This window comes from Cebus imitator, unplaced genomic scaffold (genome assembly GCF_001604975.1).
Source record: "Cebus imitator isolate Cc_AM_T3 unplaced genomic scaffold, Cebus_imitator-1.0 Scaffold93, whole genome shotgun sequence".
Lineage (NCBI taxonomy): Eukaryota > Metazoa > Chordata > Mammalia > Primates > Cebidae > Cebus > Cebus imitator.
Genome location: NW_016107408.1, coordinates 1,528,219 through 1,551,596, shown reverse-complemented (window position 1 = coordinate 1,551,596; position 23,378 = coordinate 1,528,219). Strand labels below are relative to the sequence as shown.

At 40.5% G+C, this 23,378-nt stretch overlaps 1 protein-coding gene and 1 long non-coding RNA gene across 2 annotated transcripts in view; one reads left to right on the top strand and one right to left on the bottom strand.

Moving 5' to 3' along the window:
• LOC119472297 overlaps positions 1–7,710 on the top strand; it is a 161,458-nt gene extending 153,748 nt beyond the window's left edge. Inside the window, exon 3 of the long non-coding RNA XR_005201417.1 lies at positions 7,646–7,710. This is a non-coding gene — a long non-coding RNA (uncharacterized LOC119472297). The remainder of the gene's footprint in view (positions 1–7,645) is intronic.
• Positions 3,614–5,020, bottom strand: LOC108309336 (intraflagellar transport protein 46 homolog). Its single transcript, XM_017535600.2, is given in 3 exon segments — positions 3,614–3,856; positions 3,950–4,432; positions 4,434–5,020. Coding segments are annotated over 3 exon segments (1,227 nt in total). The 5' UTR covers positions 4,935–5,020.
• Positions 7,711–23,378: the final 15,668 nt, after the last annotated feature.

Here is a 23,378-nt window from a genome sequence, read left to right as displayed (position 1 = left end):
GCTTCCTACTGTATAGAGAACACAGTAAAAAAGTTTAAGAGTAGAGAGTGTCTCAGTTTTTACCCATTTATTGTAATTTATTTCTGAGATGTATATATGACATACAAGAAACATTTTATTCTGTAGCAGGGTTTGTGTACCACAGCACTATTGACATTTGTGCTGGACAATCTTTTGTTGTTGCTGGTGATGATGGTTTTGTTGGTAGCAGTGAATAGGATGTTTAGTAGTATCACTGGTCTCCGCCCGCTAGATGCCAGTAGCATTTCCTGCCCCGAGTCCCAACAATCAAATACGTCTTCTAACATTGCCACATGTCCCCTGAGGGGTAAAATTACTCCCATTTGAGAACCACTGAACTATGGCGATAACAATTTCTGACACTTATTGAGTGCTTACTCTGTACCAGTTTCTCTTCTAAGGGTGTTGCATTTATTGACACATTTTCTTTACCAACATCCCTAAAAACTGTGCATTTTCTTTGTTTCCCCAAGGAGGAAACTGAAGTCCAAATATTTTAACAATATTTTGCAAGATCCCGTAACTTGTTAGTAGATAACAGAGCCAAGATTTATACCCAGACAGGCCATAGCGTATGTTCTTAGCCACCACATTTTCCTGCCTTTTGCCTCTTTACTTAACACATGACCAGGGTTGCATAGGTCGTGTTCCAATTAGAGGGATATGCCGAGATCTTCTGAGTTCCACAGCGATGTATCTTCAAACTTATTCATCCTTTAAAGTTACACAAAGTTAGGATTCATATTTTTAAAACGTACTTGAGAATCGAGCTTTAAAACCCAGTATTAATGTGACTCATGGGTTACACCTTAATAACACTTCAAGAGCTCACAGAGACCAATGTGATTATGGGACACATTATTCCAGTTTTTTAAACAGAGAGGCAGTATACTTATGTTTTACAGCTGCCTTGAGTTACATATAAAAACCAGCTCCTGGCCCTTTAATTACAGACAAAGGAAGAACCACTACAACAGCCTCATGAATAAAGCAGTGCCATCCACATCTGAAAACGAGCCTCTGTAGCCACCAGATTCAATGTAAAGCCTTCCTTTTGAATGCACTCTCTCTCAGATTAGTGCTTAAGGTTTTTTTTTTTTCTTTTGCTAAGAAAATATTCTCTGGAGTGCATGATATAGTTTGGAGTGCATAATATAGTTTGTATATGTGTTCCCACCCAAATTTCATGTCAAATTGTAATCCCCAACATCAGAGGTGGGGCTTGGCAGGAGGTGATTGGATCATGGGGGTGGATTTTTCATGAATGGTTTAGTGTCATCCCTTTTTGTATTGTCCTTGCCATAGTTAGTGAGTTTTCTTGTGATCTGGTTATTTAAAAGTGTGTATCACTTCCCCCATTGCTCTCTCACTTGCTCTTGTTCTGGCCATGTGACCGTCTGCTCCCTCTTTACCTTCCACCATGATTGTAAGTTTCCTGAGGCCTCCCTGGAAGCTCAGCAGATGCCAGCATCATGTTTTCTGTACATCCTGTGAAACCATGAGCCAATTAAAACTCTTTTCTTCATACATTACCCAGTTTCAGGTATTTCTTTTCTTTCTTTTTTGAGACAAACTGTCACTCTGTTGCCAGGCTAGAGTGCAGTGGCATGATCTCAGCTCACGGCAACCTCTGCCTCCTGGGTTCAAGTGATTCTCCTGCCTCAGCCTCCCAAACAGCGGGGACTACAGGCGTGCGCCACCATGCTGCCTGGCTAATTTTTGTATTTTTAGTAGAGACGGGGTTTCACCATGTTAGTCAGGATGGTCTCAATCTCTTGACCTCATGATTCACCTTCTTCAGCCTCCCAAAGGGCTGGGATTCCAGGCATGAGCCACCATACCCGGCCCAGGTATTTCTTTATAGAAATGCAAGAATTGACTAATACAGTGCGAGAGAAACAAATATTAAAAGCTCTGCATGAAATAAGCAGTATAAATAGAATAATCATGAACAGATATCACTGAAATCTGCTCTCATATTTGCTACAAACTCACTTTTTATGAGAAAGCTAGTTATATATTTCACTTACCAGGCCTCGGTTGTCCTGTGTTTTCCTGAGAGCTGCAACGCTGCCTCTATAATTATTTTCTTCCTGTGCGCTGGTCTTCTCTATGCAGACAAATTGTGTTTGAAAAGTTGGTAAATTAGTTGCTTAGAACTGAAAGGCATACTAAAATAGAAATGTTACTATAAATGATGTTTAGATTCCCTGACCAGCCACTAAATGCTTCAAAGAAAAAAAAAATAGAAAAGGGGAGGAAGAGTAAGCATGTCCTAAGTTATTGGCATTATTTGTTCTAGTAAGTATGCATGTGTAAATGTGCAAATATACATAGTTACATACGTGTGTATATATATTCCACACACGTGCACATTACATATATTCTTATTGAGATGAGATCCTGTAATTAAAAATTATTGAATGCGTGTGAAAAATGCCATTTTAAAGTTCTGGTTTTTGTGGTTTTTATGGTTGATAGCATTTCTGGTTTTTCTCCTGGCTGAGGAAGTTGAAATTTATCATTGAGGAAATATGCATCTTTGTTTTTGGAAAAGACACTTTAAAGACTTTTTTGAATATCCCATGGTAAGGAAATATTTTTATTCAGAAGAGAAAGATTGAAAGCAATATGGAGTTCAACTTTTCTCGTAATTACAGTAACTCTGCCAACTGTTTCTTTTAATAATTTTTTTTTTCAGTAGGATTAAGGAAATGGAAGTTAGTCGCCTATGAGAATAGACAAGCTCAGGGATACCTTTTCTCTCAATGCTCAGGTGAACATTTTGGTGGTGACTAGGAGATTAGGAGAGAATCTGTCTAAGGGTTGGCCCCCTTTGATCAACATCATCAAAATCACTTAAGAACTTGTTAGAATGGTGGAATATCAAGCTTTATTCCAAGAATCAGCATTTTCACAAGATGTCAAAGGACATGTATGCTTAGTAACATTTAGAAGGAACTGACACAAAGCATTTTCTATATAGTAGAGACTGGCCTGTGGAGTTCAACAATAGTCACATCTAGAATCCATTCTTTTTTTTTTTTTTTTTTTTTTTGGAGGATTGGAGTTTCATTTTATTGCACAAAACTTGTTTGCCTAAACTACTCTTCATTTAATGCCCGTTACTAAGCAAAGTTCCTTGTCTCTGTCTTATGCTCAGTCAACCTCTTCTCTTTCATATTAAAGAGCAGAGTAATCTGACAATATGATAAAGCATTTGATTTATGAAATCTTCACCCACCAACTTTTAAGAATGAAAGAAAACAATTCTTCCCTCTCCCAAAAATGACACCTTTTAAGCTTTCCTCCCAACCTGAGCTCCATGGGATCTCAGAAATTCCAATTCTTCTAACTCAAATCCCCACGGTAGTGCAGCTGCATTAACTCCCAGGGGAGAGCAGTCTGAGGCAGGCAGGTTCATTAAACAAATGTGTGCAGTGCCCTCTGGCAGAGAGGGCAGCAGGATGTGCACTGCCCTTTAGCCAAGCTGTAGCATAGGCAAGGACGTCAGGTGACTGACAACGATTTGTTCATCTCAGCTGGGGTGGAGGGGCCAGCTCAGCCTTGAAACAGCAGCTTGGGAGGTGTCTTAGCTGAAGATTAACGTCTCCACATCTCCAGCTTGGGAGGTAGAGTTGGATGAAGGAGTGAATGCTTTCTTGCCTTCAGCGAGAACTTTAAAATGCTGTGAGCTCTTGAGTTCTGAGTACAGGGAAAAGAGCAGGTGGAGGGACTGGATCCAACTCTTGTAGACAGGGATGTCTAGAATGGCACAGATCATGTCAATGTACTCTGCCAGGCTGCAGTCAGTCCATGCTGTTGGCAGGCTTACGTGTAATACCAGCACTGTGGGAGGTTGAGGTGGGCAGATTGCCTGAGCCCAGGAGTTTGAGACCAGCCTGGGCAACATGGTGAAATTCCATCTCTTGCTCAGAAGTTCTTCAAACTCCAGGGACCATTCCTGCATCAGCATGACAATGTTGGGCATGGGTCTGGTGTAGTGCACAGTCGCAGGGGGCTTAGAACGGTGTAACTCAGAGATACTGTCAAACCATGTGTCAATGGCTTTGGGATTCTTTTCTGAATCTTCCAGGCTCTTTACTTTCATGTGTTTTGTGATGTTGTGCTGCTTAGAATTCTCTGTTAACCAGAGTGAGGGCACTGTAGGGTCTGACTGCTTTGTGGAAGGTTTATCCAATACCAACAGGCCAAGGTTGTCAGGCTGTCCATCAGGACGTGGGACCTTTAAGACTGCCTCAATATCCCCAACAGCTGGGATAAAATCAGGAATGAAAGTCTTCAGTTTGTGGTCCAGGTCAATCAACTGAGGTGTGTACCTACTGATGTCCTGGAAGAGTTCCTTGATCTCAGCAGAAACTGGCAAATGCTCATAATCTGCAGGGTTATGGAACCATTTCCAGAGGGGCTCCATGCTCTTCATCATCATCATCAGAATCAGAATCAGTTTCAGATGAATACTCATCATCATCATCATCATCATCATCATCATTTTCACTAAAGCCCCATTGAGGTGTCAGCTGTGAGGTTTTCTTCTTCTCCTTTCTATGCTTCTTGCTCTCTCTGTACCATCCCATCCTCTCAAGTCCATAAGAAGGGGTCTGGTGGCATTTGGAACTTGGAGGGGCAGGTGGAACAGGGCCCATGTCTTTGCCTCTGTATCCTGGAGGCTGTGGCATGCCCTCTCTTAGGACCTTGTTATTTTTCTCTTCATACTCATCACTGCTGTTATCAACCATAGCCTTGTTAGGAAGATGGGCAGAACAAGGAAGTCCTTGGCATCTTGGGGTTGGAGTATAAATATTTGCAACCTCTTCGGAGTCATTAACCGCTGGACCCTCATCATATGTCTGGTTTTCAACAACCTTGGTCTGTAGACCCTCTGAATCCATCTCCTCTATAATGGAAAGAACCCCAGCCTAGGGCTGGGGTATCACTCCAGTGTCAAGGCCAGGCCACTTTAGGGATTCCACGCAGAGCAACCGTGACATTTCTATTCTTTTTTTTTTTTTTTTTTTTTTTTTTTGAGACGGAGTTTCGCTCTTGTTACCCAGGCTGGAGTGCAATGGCGCGATCTCGGCTCACCGCAACCTCCGCCTCCTGAGTCGGAGTTTCGCTCTTGTTACCCAGGCTGGAGTGCAATGGCGCGATCTCGGCTCACCGCAACCTCCGCCTCCTGGGTTCAGGCAATTCTCCTGCCCTCAGCCTCCTGAGTAGCTGGGATTACAGGCACGCGCCACCATGCCCAGCTAATGTTTTTGTATTTTTAGTAGAGACGGGGTTTCACCATGTTGACCAGGATGGTCTCGATCTCTTGACCTCGTGATCCACCCACCTCGGCCTCCCAAAGTGCTGGGATTACAGGCTTGAGCCACCGCACCCGGCCGACATTTCTATTCTTAAAAGGAGAAGTACGTAAGATGTAAAGGATGACTGGTCCCAAGTCAGCCCAAAATTCAACAGAGAAAACAATGTTAAGTCTTAAGGCTGGAGATTCATCTCCTTCGACTCTGTTTCCTTGGTGCCGGGCACACTGGGTTGGCAGTTGTATCCCCAAGGTCTCAAGCAGCCCCTCCCCTATGGCTTTGATGGGTTCAGTCCATTGAATAGCTCTCAAAGGTTGGAGTCTCATCCCTGCAGCCTTCCCAGGCTGGAGTTGCACCCTGCTGGTCCTACTTCTGGAGTCTCAAGAGCTGCTCCGTTCCTATGATCCTCCAGGCTTTGTCCTAGTGGAGGTTTTTCTGTGGTGGCACTGCTCCTGCAACAAGTCCCTGCCTGAGTCTCTGGGCTGTCCCATACATACTTTTGAAGATTAGTCTGAGGTTTCCATGGCCCCACAGCTTGTGCACTCCAAATGTCTGCAAGGTCAGCACCATGTGGATGCCAATGACATGGATGTCACCAAGGGTTATCACTTTTACCCTCCAGAGCTGTGGCAGGAGCCACATCTGGGCCTGTTTGAGCAATAGCTAGGGCAGCTGAGGAGCACTGTGCTGGCATGTGGGGAGCAGAGCTACAAAGAAGCCCTGGGCAGTGAATGCTGAGGTCTAGTGAGCACTTCTCTGACTATCTTGCCCTTAGGGTCTTAGGCTGCCTTGAAGACCTCTGAAATTCCTTTAGGTTTATTTTCTCATAGTCTTCATGAATAGAGTCTGGCTTCATTCTATTCATATTAATCCCTTTAGTAAAGTGTCTCTTGGCAACACCCTTAATATTCTTTCCTGAGCACACTTTTTAAGTTTTTTCACGGGCAAGCTAACCGTTTTCCAAATATTTCTATTTTGTATTCCTTTTAATTATAAACTCTATCTCTAAATCATTTGTGTTTTATATCTTTTTAATGTAAGTGCCCAAAACAATCCATGTTGTACCTTGAATGCTTTGCTGCTTAGATATTTCTAATGCGAGGTATCCTGGTTCATTGCTCTTAAGTTCTGCCTTCTACAAAGTCGTAGGACTTGAAAACACTTCCACCAAGTTATTTTCAAGCGTGTAACAAAAATGGCCTTACTCTCTTTTCCAATATCTTCTTCCTCATTTCCATCTGAGGCCTCATCAGAATGGCCTTTACCATCTATATTTCTACCAATATTTGATCATGAACACTTCGGTATTCTCTAAGAAGGTTTGGGCTCTCTCTCTCTATCTCTTTCCTTCTGAGCCCTCACCAGAATTTCCCTTAATACCCCATTCATAGTAATACAGAGTTTTTCAAATTCTTACAGCTTCAACCCATTAGCTAGTTCCAAATCTACTTCCATATTTCTAGGTATTTGTTATAGCAAGAGCCCCAATTTTTGGTGCCAATTATTTGTATTTGTCTGTTTTATGCTGCTGTAACAGAATACCAAAGAATGGTAATTTATAAAGAATAGAAATGTATATCTCATAGTTCTTGAGGAAGTCAAAGGCTGAGGAGCCCACATCTGGAGACACCTTCGTGCTGTGTCATTTTATGGCAGAAGGTGGAAGGGCAAGAAAGCGTGTGTGTGTGTGTGTGTGTGTGTGAGAGAGAGAGAGAGAGAGAGAGAGAGAGAGAGAGAGAGAGAAAGAGAGACCGACCCACCTGAACTCATCTTTTTATCAGGAACCTACTCCCGTGATAACTAACCCACTCCTGTAATAAAGGCATTAATCCACTCATGAGGGCAGAGCCCTAATTATCTCTTTTATTTTTTCCTGAGATGAAGTTTTGCAATTGTTGCCCAGGCTAGAGTACAATGGTGTTATCTTGGCTCACTGCAACTTCCATCTCCTGGATTCAAGCAATTCTCCTGCCTCAGCCTCCCGAGTAGCTGAGATTACAGGCTTGTACTACCATGTCTGGCTAATTTTTGTATTTTTAGTTGAGATGGGGTTTCTCCATGTTGGTCAGGCTGGTCTCAAACTCCGAACCTCATGTGATCCACCTGCCTCTGCTTCTCAAAGTGCTGGGATTACAGGCATGAGCCACCATGCCCAACCAGCCCCTAATTACCTCTTAAAGCTCCCACCTCTCCACACCATTGCATTAGGATGGATTTTTTCAACATACGAACTTTGGGGGACATATTCAAACGATAACACTATGTTTGCAAATTTTCTGTGTTTTCTTATTTCTCAGATCTTCAACTCCATGAGGAATTAAGAGGAAGGCCTCACCCATGCTTGAAAAATAACTGCTTCTAGTGAGTATTGTTGGTTCTTATCCAAACATTTTCACTTCCTAAGAAGTCTGAGATTCACCTTTGCTCACACCTTCTCAACCCAACCAGCACCTTTTGGGTAAACATAAACCTACCTTAGCTTAAGTGATGGGTCCTGGTTGATTAAACCAATCAGGATACATTATCACTTGGCCACTGCCATTGGTTCAAGGTTGTGTATATAACTTAAGCCAGCCAGTCAAGGTGAGTCTTGGTACTGTTTCTTCGAATACTGGATGAGACACATTATTTTTCCTGTTTCACAAGGATGAGGAAACACATGGCCTTATTAACATTAGAAGGTTTTCATGACCATGGGGTCTGGAAGTAGAAATGGGGGGAAATCAGACTTAGGATAAAGCCAATGCCTTGAAGGTAGAGTAAAGCAGTAGAAAAAAGTATGTACTTAGTGACACTTATCAGTTCACTATTTCTGAAGCCCTCCCTATAGATGAACTCTCTGTTATGGAAGTCAGTAAATCCCCTTTATTATGTAAGTCAGTTTGAGGTAAGTTTTCTTTCACTGATGGCATGAGGAGTCTTAAGAGACACAATTGTATAGAAAGTATGGCATTAGCATGATTGACCATCTATGCTTGAAATACTAAGAAACAACTTAAAAAGTGTAGACTAGCTGCCTGACTTCAGAGGGCTAGCTGGATAAGTCCACGGGGCTGGCTGATTGGTTTGTGTAATGCATAAGCATTTCTTTTTTATATATACCTTTAAGTTCTGGGGTACATGTGCAGAATGTGCAGGTTTGTTACATACGTATACTCGTGTCATGGTGGTTTGCTGCATCCATCAACCCATCATCTACATTAAGTATTTCTCTTAATGATATCCTTCCCCTATCCCCCAACCCCCTGCTATCCCTTCCCTAGACCTCCCCCCTACAGGCCCGTGTGTGATGTTCCCTTCCCTGTGTCCATATGTTTTTACCGTTCAACACCCACTTATGAGTGAGAACATGCGGTGTTTGGTTTTCTGTTCTTGTGTCGGTTTGCTGAGAATGATGGTTCCCAGCTTTATCCATGTCCCTGCAAAGGACATGAATTCATCCTTTTTATGGCTGCATAATATTCCATGGTGTGTGTGTGCCATATTTTCTTTATCCGGTCTATCATTGATAGGCATTTGGGTTGGTTCCAAGTCTTAGCTATTATGAACATACTTGCCGCAATAAACATACTTGTGCATGCGTCTTTATAATAGAATGATTAAGTGTTCCTTAGATTATCAAGACTATTTTGGAAGGGCAACTTGTAAAAGGCAATTTCTGCATTTGAAAAGAAAGAAAACACAAAAGTCAACCAGCATTCCTTTCCTCCCTCTGCCCTTCCCTCATTTCCTTCCTTCCTCCCTCCGTCCCTCCCTCCTGTTTCTTTGTTTCTTTCTTTTCTTTTCTTTTCATTCTTTCTCTCTCCTCTCCTTCCCTCCCTTCCCTTGCCTCCTTCCTTCCCTTCTTCCTTTCCTTTTCCTTCCTTCCTTCCTTCCTTCCTTCCTTCCTTCCCTCCCTCCCTCCCTCCCTCCCTCCCTCCCTCCCTTCCTTCCTTCCTGCTTCCCTCTCTCTCTTTCTCTCTCTCTCTCTTTCTCTTTCTTTCCTTTTTTCTTTTATCACTAAAAGGATCTGTTGTCTTTGAAGGCTAGAGATAGCTAAAAAAGTTAGCTCATATATTATGAGTGTTACCTTGACTATGGAGTATTTGGTACATGTAAGGGAATGAATACTATTTAAATTCATCTCATTCTCCTGATCCCTAGACCCCATTGCAGCCTCAACCACACTGGGAAACAGTGGTGTTAGTGAGAATACAGTGTCTACTGCTGCAGTTGTTCCCAAGGCAGTAACTGCTACTCATGGTCTCTTTCCTCCACTGCCCTGCCTAGGCTTCTTTTCCCTTCTCTAGCATTTCGGATGATCTGGGGGCTTGCCTGGTAGGGTAGCCTAACTCCTCATCCTGGAGGCCTCTCAGTAACTGAGGTTCTGTAGTTTTTTAAAAAGGTTCTTCTCCATTTACAGTTAAAAACTGGACATGGGGATACCAAGAAATGTCCCATGGATACACACTTTCTTCCCTGGCCCTGTTGTGCAACAATGGTTTACTTCCTCATGAGTGTGAATTTCTGTGCCTCCTGGCTTACTGTCTTGAAAACTCCAAAATTTTAGCTTTAATTTTAGCAGAATTCATACTTTGTTCCCTGCCGGCAGCCTCCCCTACTCTGAACCCCAGACTTGTAGATCATAGAGCTTGAAGCTGTGGGGACAGAAAACACAACTCATTCTCCAAATGCATCACTGGGAATGAGTATGAATGAGGATAGTGAGTATGAATTAGTATGAATGTGCTACCTAATGGGAACATAGCAGCACCACGTATGAGCCATTGCTTTAAGATGTATGATGTATACTTCGATCTAAAGGGTAGTTCCCCATCTTCACAACGTGTCATCTCCAAGCTGGTGCCTGGGCTAAAATTTCAAGAGGCTATTCTTTCAAACCAGCAGCTTCTAGATGGTATGGCGTATGGCAGGAGCAACGAATCCCATGCTCATGTGCTCACTGCCATGTTTTATTTGTTGTAAAGCAGGTCTCTTGCCTGATGTGATGTCATGTAGGAGTCCACGCTGGTAGATCAGATACTCTATGAGACCTGGAAGTAATGGCTGAGGTACCGTAGATAGAAAATGCAAATTCATAACCGCAATATGAGTCAACCCAAACCAAGTTGAAATATGGTTCATTCCAAGTTGTTACCAAATGGCTGGCTGATATATGGCAGGAATTGGACTCTAGTAGGGAGGATGGGCCACAGTCCTAGTCTCTATTGCTCATAGGTCAGCCCTCCATCAGTAGTAGGCTTGGTAAGAAAAAATCCTCGCTGTGGAGCATAGGCATAGGCTCCATCTAAGACACCGTAGATGCTCTGTACACAAGCTCATTGCTAAGTACTGGGATGTCCAAGGTTAGAGGCTAGCTGATACTTCCTGGCTGTGTCATTCTGTCAACTCACCTATTTTTTTCCACAGTGGTCTTTGCGTCTTAGTTTTGGTGGGTTTTGGCCAGCTTCTTTACTGCAACCTGTTTTATCTGCAAGGTCTTTATGACCTGTATCTTGTGCTACCTCCAGTCTTATCTTGTGACTTAGAATGCCTTAACTTGCTAGGAATGCCATCCAGCAGGTCTTAGCCTTATTTCTCCCGGCCCCTGTTCAAGATGGAGTTGCTCTGATTCAAATGCCTCTGGCACTCTGTAGCTGGTTCAATGTGTGGTAATGGCAGTAGTAAGCTTAGCTTTTGCCTACAGGGTTATTCCTCTCACCTATTCTAGATCCAGTCTACATTTTGGGGGCAACTGTCAATGTCTCCAAGAGTGAGTCTTATCTGGAGTCTAGATGCTCTGCAGTGAAAGGATCGACAGAGAACTTCAATTAGCATAACAGCAGAAGGAGTACATTTAAATTTCTAGAGGACAATTTTGACTATCATTGATATAAGATCTTTTTCTTGATGAACAGCCATCACAGGAGCTTTTAGACTGAACAAAGTCACCGTTTTCTCTGTCATAGTGTAATAATAGTTCATGTTGTATGCTTTGTGTACATTTTCTCATTTAGTCCTCACAAGACTCTTACAAGAAGCTGCTTTGCCATATTTTTAGTAGAGATGGTGGGGGAGGGGCGGGGGCAGAGCTTTTGTCATGCTGGCCAGGTGGGCCTCAAACTGCTGACCTCAGCTGATTCACTTGCTTCGGCCTCCCAAAGTTCTGAGATTAGAGGCATGAGCCACCACATCCGGCCATTTCAGGCCATTTTAAAATTCACATAAAGTGAATGACCAAGTGCCCCAGTCAAAATTCTGCCCATTAGGAGGGCTTTCCCTTCACCACTGTCCTTTAGGGCAACTTCTAAGTGAAGCTATTTAGCCCATTTTTTATTGGACTTGTATTGAAGTGCTGATTCTAGATGAGGAACTGGAGACACAAAGGAGTCATGTAGTTGGTCAAATGCCACATGACTAGCAAAGGGTGGAACTGGGCTTTAAACTTAGATATCCTGACTTCAGAGTTCAGGCCAACTCCCTCCCTTCCACCAACATACACATGCTGGCTTTTACATTACTTGGATATGAAAAATGGCATTGGAAAAGACGAGGCCAGAGTTGTCTTAACTGAAGGTGGTATTATTTTATACCACACATTTAGAGCAACCAGATATTTGAACTGCTATAAAAGTTCACTCTGACCATTGATTCATCCATTGCTCCTAGCAATTCCACAGACATTCCATTTTAGTGTTTGAATTCACAGGTAAGTTTCAGCTACACTGAGTATTATTTAAGTTACTAAAATGTAGTAAAATCTTAAATGCACTAAAATGTGTCCAGTTTCAGTCTCATCTTATGTTCTTACTGCAACCTTTTCAATAAAAAAGGTAACCTCACACCTGTAATTCCAGCACTTTGGGAGGCCGAGGCGGGTGGATCACGAGGTCAAGAGCTCGAGACCATCCTGGTCAACATGGTGAAACCCCGTCTCTACTAAAAATACAAAAAATCAGCTGGGCATGGTGGCGTGTGCCTGTAATCCCAGCTACTCAGGAGGCTGAGGCAGGAGAATTGCCTGAACCCAGGAGGCGGAGGTTGTGGTGAGCCGAGATTGCACCATTGCACTCCAGCCTGGGTAACAAGAGCGAAACTCCGACTCAAAAAAAAAAAAAAAAGCTAACTTACCTTTTAATCTGCATTTTAAATTTTAAACACAGCTGCTAAGAAAAGCATGAGGCAAAGAAAACAATTATTTTAACAAAAATTTATTTTGGATATGAATACTGCAACACCCAGGATGATGACGGTGGTAGAGTACTACATCCAAAGGAATAATTTTGGATAGCATCCACTCCAAAGAAATAGCACATACAGCTCTGTTGCCTTGCTCTGAAATAATCAGGAAAGCAGTGCTGGGAAATAATTTCTCTTTACTATCTTGATATATCATCCATTTTAATTGTTACCCTGTACCAAAAAATGTTTTTGGCAATGTTTCATCCTCAATCTATGCCAAAAAAATAGTTGCTGGTGGTTAATAATAAAAGGAGTAGTTGACAGTATAAAGCTCAATGTGAAAGAAAAGTTAGGCTGGGTGTGGTGGCTCATGTCTGTAATCCTAACACTTTGGTAGGCCAATGCAGGCAAGTCACTGGAGGCCGGGAGTTCGAAACCAGCCTGGCCAACGTGGTATGAATGCCCCCCAACACTGCCCTCCACCGTCTTTACCGAACATACAAAAATAGCCAGGTGTATTGATGTGCACTTGTTACCCCAGATACTCAGGAGGTCGAGGTGCAAGAATTGCTTGAACCTGGGAGGCAGAGATTGCAGTGAGCCGAGATTATGCCACTGCACTCCAGCCTGGGTGACAGTGAGACTCTATCTCAAATAAAAGAAAGAAAGAGAGAGAGAGAAAAAAGAAAAAAAGAAAAGGAAGGGAGAAAGGAAGGAAGGAAGGAAAAGGAAGGGAGGGGAATGAAAGCAAGAAAGGAAAGAAAGAAAGAGGAAGGAAGGAGGGAGGGAGGGAAGGAAAGAGGGAGAGAAGGAGAAGAAGGGAAGGAAGGGAGGAAGGAAGGAAGGAGGAAGGGAGGGAGAAAAGAAGGAAAAGAAGGAGGGAGGGAGGGAGGAAGGAAGGAAAGAAAGAAGTTAATAAGAAGCAAAGTATATTTTGTATACCTGGCTAAAAGAGCAGAATGTCAAGCTACCGGAAATCTGTGGCGATTTTGTAACGTCTGTGGTCTGAAGTAAAATTGTTCATGAAGTTTCTACTAAAGGCACAGCTTTCCACCTTAGCCACAAGAGGATATGTGCATTGTTTGTGTCTCTTCTGTGGGACACTTTTCCTGACACTTTCGATTCCTTGACTGGTATTTGTATTCCACACTGTAAGCTTTCAGCATGGTTTTACAGAATTGCTGGACAGCTGGGGGCCAGGTGGGAGGAACAACGCAAGCAATTGTTAAACCACCACAACTTAACAGCAAAAGGAAAGCAAAATATCTACAAAAGTGACAAGACCTAGACACGTGGTAAATACTTTCCAGCAACATGTACAAAAAATAAAAAAAAATAAAAAAACTTTTCCAGGAATTAGTAATTTAAAATGACACTACTGCCTTCAATAAGCTTAACTTAGATTTGAGTTGGAAAGCTGTTGCAATGTGCAATGTGCAACACCTTTGAGGGAAAAATGTATATGTTTGAAAATCACAGCAAGAGTAATTTTAAGCCTTCTCCTGAAATTGTGTGAACTTGGAAGAACACAGAAATAGATAGATGTAGAAAATAAAATGAAAGCAGTTACAGAACTGTGCCCTAATTTTCTGTGCTGGGTAGCACTCATGTACACACATACACATACACACACACTCACATAAAATGGAATAAACTAAGTATACAGTGGGGAAATAAATGAACTATTTAACTATGTTTTAGCAATTAAAGGTGTCATATAAAAAACTTTGAGGGAGAATTTGATATTTGACTTGTGGTCCTTTAAGCAAAAGTATTTTTAATCTTCTTTCTTTTTTTAAATGTACAGAGAACTGGTCATACAGGTTAGGGGGGTTTTTGGTCATTGTCTTCTTAAAGAAACCATAACAAGCATGATTGAACAAAGAATAAACTTCAAAGTCTTGCTGTTTGGTAGGAAGTGCTTTCGAACAAAAATTACAAACTTTTGTCAATGAAACCTTTGTGGGAAATGATGAGTGCCTTTCTCCTACCTCTTGTCAAAGTCATTAAAACTAAAGGAGCTTTCTCTACCATACAAAAGAATACCTGCACTCAGAAGAGTCTTGTCCTAACAGACCTTCCCTTTGCCCCAAGCATTGTCCTGGCACCAAGTTGAGAAGTGATTTTGTAATACATTGCAAATAAAGAAACACAGCCATGAACTCCCCCTACCTTTCCTTTTCTTTCTTTTATTTATTTATTCATTTTAATCTGTACAGTCCTGTCCTTTAACAGATCTCCAGGAAACTTCTAAAGCAAGATATTGTAACGAACGCATGACAGTGGGAAAATAAAAATAAGTTTACATAAGGCAATTACGTTGGTCCAGGGCAGTTCACTGTTTCTTCAGCTGTTTTTTGCAGGAGCAGAAAAAAAATCTATTTTCTGGAATTAGGGAAAAAAGTATCTCCCACCGCTTTCTCCACCTTTTAGATCCCAGTTGGAATACCCACTGAACAAATCAGATTGGTCAGAAAAAGACCAGACGTGTAGCAGAAACATTCTATTTTGTGGTAGACTGTAGTGCTATTTACGTTGCCTCCAAAGTCAGCCTCTCTAGGGCTATATTTGGGGGTTAGAAGAAATAGTTCAGACCAGAGAGGTTTGGCATTACTCGCCTCATGAAAATATAGAAGGATAAGTGTAAGAAAGTTTGGTTAGGTAGCTATCCGCTTCAACTAAAATCTTAACTTGATAAATATCTGTAATGAGGGCAAATCACTAATTTGAACCTGAAGCCTGCATAATTATCATTTCTGTTTCATTTCTCCTGGTGATAGTTCTCCCCGAACTATTTTTCCTTCAATTACGAGTTGTTTTTGACTCCACTAATGGAAATGAGGTTCTCCGTTTCACCCTTGACTTGTCAAAACAAAGTCGATGGTATTTGGCAATTATCAGTAATTTTTTACATAGGTTTTCAGCAATATATTAGGTAAATAGTGGGCACAGAACACAAGTCCTATTTTTTATTCCTTGGAATAATGACAGTTTTTAATGCAGGAAGTGGGAAGGAGGGCTGCTCATGCCGAAGTGGGCACAGCGACTTATGTTTGGAGTAACTGACAAAGGAGAAGGTAACTTACAAGGTGCGACTTGACAGTTGGCCACCCTGGTGGGGTGAGTTCTTATACATTCGGGACCATCCCCTTTCCCCTCACACCCCCTCAACTTTAGATAGGCATCAGACACCTGTACCAATAGGAGACCACAGTGAACCCTTTATTGGAAAATTAGTCCCAGCCTAGATAATTTTGTCTGCTTAAGTTACAAGTTACAGCTACAGGGTTTTAAATCTTCTGAATGGCGATGGTGTTGCCATCGAAGGAGCCTTTTTAAAAAACCATAATTATTTTGTTTTCCATTGTTTTTCATCATACTCACTGCTTTCAACTTTTATTGAGAGCATTTTATCAAATAAGAACAAAGTGGCGGAAATTAATAAATTGGCCAATAGCATCTTAATCGATTAGTGTAGCACCGAGAAAGAAATGATTCCAGCTTTGTACACAACAAAATCCAAAACTCATTTACCATGCTAGCTTTGAAAGGATGCCAATGATAAGAGAACACTTGATAAAAACAAGGTTTCCTTCTCTATCTTATAGATATTTATTCCAGGAGAAAGCTGTTGTTGCTGTTGGTGGTGGTGGTGGGGTATATGTGTGTGTGTGTGTAGAAACAGGCTCTTGCTTTGTCACCCAGGATGGCACGCAGTAGTGCAATCACTGCTCACTGCAGCCTCAACCTCCTGGGCCCAAGCATTCCTCCTGCCTCACCCTCTTGAGTAGCTGGGACTACAGATATGTACCACCATGCCTGGCTAATTTATTAATTAATATTTTTTAGAGATGGGGGTCTCTTTATGTTGCCCCAGGCTGGTTTTGAATTCTTGGACTCAAGGAATCCTCCCACCTTGGCCTCCCAAAGTACTGGGATTATAGGAATAAGCCATCACACCCAGCCCAGGATAAAGTTTTAACTTGCCAAATACTTAGGTCTACCTAGAGCAGCCTTAAACTATACTTTATTTCAATAAGTAAAAGTGTCTGATTGAAGAAAGATGTAACCTGGTGATATTAGTTCATCTTCTTCCAGTTGAAAGAATTAAGATGTTCCAAATTCTTAATTCTATTATTAGACTGTATATAGGCCAGGGAGGAGGAGATTTATGGTGCCTGGTTTAATCTCCCATGTTTAATAAAATACTTAAAAATGCCCAGGCATTTAGTCATCATATATTGACTTAAGCCTCGGAGTGTTCTTCTAAAAGAGTTTTAGTTCAAAAGGTCTACCTTAAGCACAGGTCTAGACTGAGTAACATGTTTGGCTGAGAAAATCAAGTTCATGGGTGTCAATCCCTAACTCTGACATTCAAAAGCTTACTTCCTATCTCCACCCAAAACTTTTCCAAACTGCACTTAGCAAGCATTAGTTACAGGAAAGAAGCATGTTTTCACCTAACAGGATTCTTGAAATTTAATTTAATCAACCCCACTAAAATCTTTTAATCATTTATTCTTAAATGGCATTTAATAATAAAATATAAATGCTTCAAAAATATTTCCACAGTTGAAGTAAATTGTTTTCTCCTGCAGGAATCTGTCTAGTTTTCGTAAATTACTTGTTAATGATCATTTTAAAAAATTTTAACCGGAGTGGAAATATTGATGTCCTGTATTTTCTGTCAGTTCCTAAATCATTCCTTCTCTAAATTATTTACCTGAGACTTTCCACTACTGTTTGTTCGCTTTCTATTAGCGGTTAAGTTTATACTATGATTTTTGATACCTATGATTTAATTATTGGTGATTAAGGAACCAAGCAAATATGTGTGCTTTTCCCGAGTCTAAAGTTCAGAAGTCTTTATTTCCTTAGAGTAACATATTCACAAGAGTTCAGCCATTACCTAAAATAATTCTCTTATTTTATATGTGAATAAAAAGGTGTCCAGAGATATTAAAGGTTTCCTCAAGGTTAGACATTGGAGAATGATTCAGTAACAAGAAATGGATCTTTCCTCTCTGCCATCCAGCCAGAAAGATCAGCATGAAAAGGAAGACGTTTGCATAGCAGGAGATCAAATTCAGATCTCCTGCCTAGAAAGGGCAGTTGGAATGACTAAAGATCAGATGTGTTTCCAGTCTGCTTTGGCATCTGTCCTCTCCAAAATCTGTACAACTAAGTACATACTGGGTTTTGCATAGCTGGCTCCTGTTTTCTTGCATCTGTGTGAAAACATAATGTAAGAGACCTAATTTCAAATGAAGACTGCAAGCAGGCTCCTGGATGCAAACTCGAGTTCCAATCAGGTCTATCATTTTCAGAAGTAGACAGTAATGTTTCTGCTTGCTCCATTTCCATGTTTACTGGGACACGACATTGTTCCACTTGGTTGCATCAGAAAATATGGGAAGAGTTCTAAAATTGACCCTCCCACATGATCACAGAACTCTGCTCTATCACCAGGGAGTTTACCAGCACAAACAAGCTCAAATAAAGTCTGGGATGCTGTTAGCAACTGCAGAAAACTGAACCAATTTCCAGATTGAGATGGGAAGGTTCTGATTATGTTTCAATGAATGTATATATGAATATATATGAATACATCAACTGCAATATCATATCTTTTTTTTTTTTTTTGTATTCCCATGGAAAGTATTGGTTTCAGAAATGCTTAGTGTAAGCAGAAGCATCGCTCACTTCACTTAGTACCATTGAGACATTTGGCAGGGAGGTGGGATTTGTCTTGGCACCCTCCCTCCTCTTTTGGAGCCTTTCCTTCCCCTTCCTGGGCATTTCATTCCTCACCCCATCAGGTTTTAATCTTGCTCTCATTTTTCAACTACTTCCCTTTAGGTGTTTGTGATAATGGCTTAAAGCTTTCCGACTCCCAGAGGCATTCATATAGAGGTTTTATAATTTGAATATGGGGCTTATAACCTAAAAAGCCAGCAGAAAATAAATTATTTGATGACTCCACGACCAAGCAATGGAAGGAAATCTATGGGTAGACAGCCCTTAAGTATTTCTGGGCGCGCCCCAGGTCACAGAGATCTGGGCTGCCTGTTTGTAAGTTTGGTCCTGGCTTCATATGATGATCTTTAGAAGATCTAAGGGACAGGGGAGTTGTGAATAAGGGTTTCTCCTCTAAAAGAATGAATAGGGTGTAGACCAAAAGAGCAAAAACATACAAAGTTTCGCTTTTTTAAAAAAAATAATACTTAATGTTTTACACATGTATGGGGGTACATATAAGTATTAGTTAAATGCATAGCATGTGTTATGATTAAATCGGGGTATTTTGGGTATTCATCACCTTAAGTATTTATCTTTTCTGTTTTTTATTTTTGAGACAGGGTCTCACTCTGTCAGTGTGATCTTGGCTCACTGCAACCTCCACTTCCTACCTCAAGCTATCTTCCCACTTCAGCCTCCGACTAGCTGTAACTACAGGAGTGTGCCTCCATGCCCAGATAATTGTTGCAATTTCTGTAGAGATGGGATTTTACCATGTTGTCCAGGCTGGTCTCCAACTCCTAAACTCAAGCGATCCGCCTGGCTGGGCCTCCCAAAGTGCTGGGATGACAGGCATAAGCCACTGTGCCAGGTCTGTTTATCGTTTCTATGTGTTGGGAACATTTCAAGTGCCGTCTTTAGCTACTTTATAACATACAAAATGTTGTTGCTAAGGACAGTCACCCTACTCTGCTATGGGACATGAGCACTCATGCCTCCTGTCTAACTGTATGTTTGTACCCAGTAACCAATCTCTCTTCATCCCCCCTCCCACCCACACACCCTTCCCAGCCTCTGGTATCAATAATTCAATTCTTTACTTCCACGAGATTGAACAATTTGAATCATTGTTCTCCTGGGAGAAACCTTGGATTATTAATACATTCAAAAATAAAATAGTCATATATTTTCCTACCAGAAACTGAAAGAGAAGAGCAGAAGTTTGAGATAGTTTTTTTTTTTTTAATGAAGCTATCATATATAAAATAATTTATCCACTTGTAAATCTATGTGGTTCTTCACAGCTTCTCCCTCCCTCCCTCCCTTTCTTCTTTTCCCTTTCCTTCCCTCGCTCTCTCTCTCTTTCCTCCTCTCCCTCTTCCCTCCTCTCTCTTCCCCCTCCAGCACCAATAGTATAATAATATGAATACTATGAATTTCCCCTCCCTTTTTCAGTTGGAAATACTTTATGTATATATACATACATATAGTTGGAAATATTAGTATAATTCTCCATGACAGGTCAGATATCTATCTATCTATCTATCTATCTATCTATCTATCTATCTATCTATCTATCGGCTTCAGCAGTAGAGGGGAGGGAAGAGGGAATTGTGTTTCATTTTAGTGGGGAATAAAAGAATTAATAGGGGATAAAGTTTAAGGAAAAATACCAATAGTTTTATTGATATGCGTAAAATACAGATATCAAGAAGGCACCTGAGATTCTTAGTAGAAGTGAGAATGTGAGAACTGGAACAACTTTGGGAATCATTGGCACTTATGCTCCATATACAGTTAAGGGATAGGATGTGTTGTCTCCCTGGAATATGTGTGGACAGAAAGGAGAGCCATTCCCCTAGCTGGGGGTCATTTGGAAGAGGAAGAAGTTAGACCAAGACTCTGAGAGTAGTCTGTAAGGTAAGGTTAAAACAGAACGTAATATTATGGAAGCTAAGTGAAGAAAGTATTTCAAACAGGAAGTCGTTCCTGAAAACTACTGAAAGATCTAGTAAAATAAGGAAATTAGAAATGATCATTGGATTTGGTCACCTGGAGTCCATTCATGATCTCACTAAGAGTGATTTTTGTGGAATAATGGAATAAAAACCTAAATGGAAGTCATTGTGATAATGAGGGAAAGAGAATAAGGACTCCAAGTAACTACATGATCATAGTTGGAAATAATAACTCCAAATATAGCAATTCAGCCTTTATTAACATCTGCCTTAGGGTAACTTTCCAGTTGGCAATTCATGATCTTTGGAATTCATAGAAATTTAGTGCTTATAGTGAGACTTGATGCAAAAATCCAAGTAGTGCTTGCACTCTTGAAAACCGTGGCTATTAAAAGCTGGTCTAAAGTTTGCCAATATAATTTCTTACCTGGAGTAACACAGAAATTTCTCCTCTTTCTTTTGCCTATTCTGTCTGCCAAATCAAATCTCCAATAGAGTAATGGCCTTTCAGAAAAACCAAATTCAATCTGTGTTAGCTCCATAAAGATGGAACTTAAATTAATCTCTGAGCAAATGATGAAGAAGAAAAGACAGGACCTTACATAGAAAGTCTTGGATTTTAATAAGCTCCATTTTTAAGTGGAAGAGTAAAACAAAAGGAAATTTTGGAGAAAAGACAGAATTTGGGTTTATTTTCACCCAATTTTTAATCTTAAAAATGGTTAGTCATAAAAAGAATTCTAAAACTTCTCCATCTTCCGAAGGAGGCCTGAGAGACAAGAAATGTAATAGTTCCCTCCTATTTGCAAGGGATAATAAGTTCCAAGACCCACCCCACTACCCAGTGGATTCCTGAAACTGCAGATAGTACCTCACCCTATATACAGGACGCTGTATATATCTATGATACAGTTTAATTTATAAATTAGGCACAGGAAGAAATTAACAATAACTAATAATGCAACAGAATAGTTAATACGGTGTAACAAAAGTTATATGAATGTGGTCTCTCTCTCTTTTGCTCACTCAAAATCTTATTGTATTGTACCATGGGTAACAGAAATTGTGCAAAGGAAATCTGAAGATAAAAAAGAGACCTACTGAACCTCAATTTCTGGAGTTAATTGTATTTTGGACAAGATGGGTGAACTATACTTGAAAATTAGAAGCTTTTAAATAATTTATCACTAATTCTAATTGCTGTTTTAAACCTTCCCGAGTTACTTGCTACAAAGGCACACAGAATATGTGACATTTTAACCCAGTAAGGGAGTCATGGTTCCTCCATTTTTTTCTTATTTTCTAATACTTTGGAAGTAATACATGTTTTTTAATTCCTGAAGTTATATCCCAGTAGTTAGATGAGAAAGCATTTCATAAAGTAACTTGGTTTCACTGAGCTTTAAGCCCTCATTTCTCACCATACATTTGGTCTGGAAAGGGGGACAGCTTTGCATTTGAGCAATGGAGGCAATGATAAACTAATACCCTCTGGTATGTACAGATGTCAGATACAAAGCCCTGGAAATCTGTGAAGCTTTACTGTATCTGTCCTTAAACACTACTTGTCATCGAAAGCTCTAATAAGAAATAGAACCCATTTTGAGAATGGGTCATGACCTGAATTATCAAAAGAAACTAACTGGATATCTTAAATTCTCCAAAAGGGAGATTCTCTCCTTTACCTTTTAATTATCTCACCCTCTTTCCTTCTATTTTATTGCTATGTCTCTTGATTCATTAAAAATCCATGAATGCTTTTAGATTTTATGTAAATAGTTGCAAAAAAGTCATTTCCAACAGAAGAGACATTTTTCATTTTCTCAGGGGAAAAATAACCACTCATTATACCATGACATCAAATCTAGACCGTCAGTGGGATTATTCAAAACTATACAGTGCTTCTTGGTGACTCTTATTTCTATTATTACTGCAATTATTTTTCATACAAAAATGAACTTCAGTAGTAAAATACTAGTGTAATTCTCCATGAGACACACACACAAAAACTCTTGGTGACAACAGTTTCAATGGTATGAACCTTGTATCAAGGTTTAGTCTCATGAGTAACCAGGCAAGACAGACCTAATGGCCACCTGTCAGATGAGGACATTAAAATGCCAAAAGAAGACTTTTTAAACTTTCTAAATTTGGATTCTTAGGATGATACTGGTAAAATATGTAAAAAAAAGTCCTTCTAAATAAATATTTCAGCCTAGGAACATGAATGATCCAAAAGAAAGACATTGATACCTTTTCTAAAACCACTGTAGTGAAATTCTTAACAGGTTTGTTTGTATTTTTTAAGAGTTATCAAATAATTGTGTCAACTTTCCTTCTGATAGGAATATTTTCCTTCCTTTCACATTTAAATTTATGTTTGGAGTTTCTTATGCATCTGACAGTAGAATATATTCAAGATAAAGTAAAACTAAAAACATTTTTAAAAAGGTGTGAAATCTGTAGTTTCATATATTCTGAGAATTGCACTGTCATTATATTCATCCAACAGGGCATTTGATAGCCAAGTATCTTTTTTTCTCTTTTGAGACAGGGTCTTGCTCTGTCACCCAGGCTGGAGTGCTGTGGTACAATCAGAGTTCACTGAAGGCTCAACTTTCCAGGCTTAAGCGATCCTCCCACTTCAACCCCCTGAGCAGCTGGGATGACAGTTGTGTGCCACCACAGCCGACTAATTGTTTTTTAAAAAAAAACTTGGTAGAGATGAGGTCTCCCTATGTTTCCCAGGCTGGTCTCAAACTCCTGAAGTTGAATGATCCTCCCATCTCAGCCTCACAAAGTGCTGGGATTACAGGTGTGAGCCACCACTCCTGGCCTCAGCTAAATATCTTCAATTCCTTTGTTGAGTAGTTCATATGCCCAGGTGGAGCCTGTGTATACCAATGGGAACCTTCAGATAGAATCACCTCCTGATACCCACCATATGCATTCAGTTGATATAATTAAAAGTATGCCTATTCCCACTTCTCATCCCCTATTTCCTGCCTGGAGTGAAGCATTTTCCTGAAAGCTTGCCTAATTCTTGCTCATCTTTTCTCCCTGAAACTATATATACACATATGTATATATGTGTGTGTGTATATGTGTGCGTGTGTGTGTGTGTGTGTGTGTGTGTGTGTGTGTGTGTGTATATATATATTTTTTTTTTTTT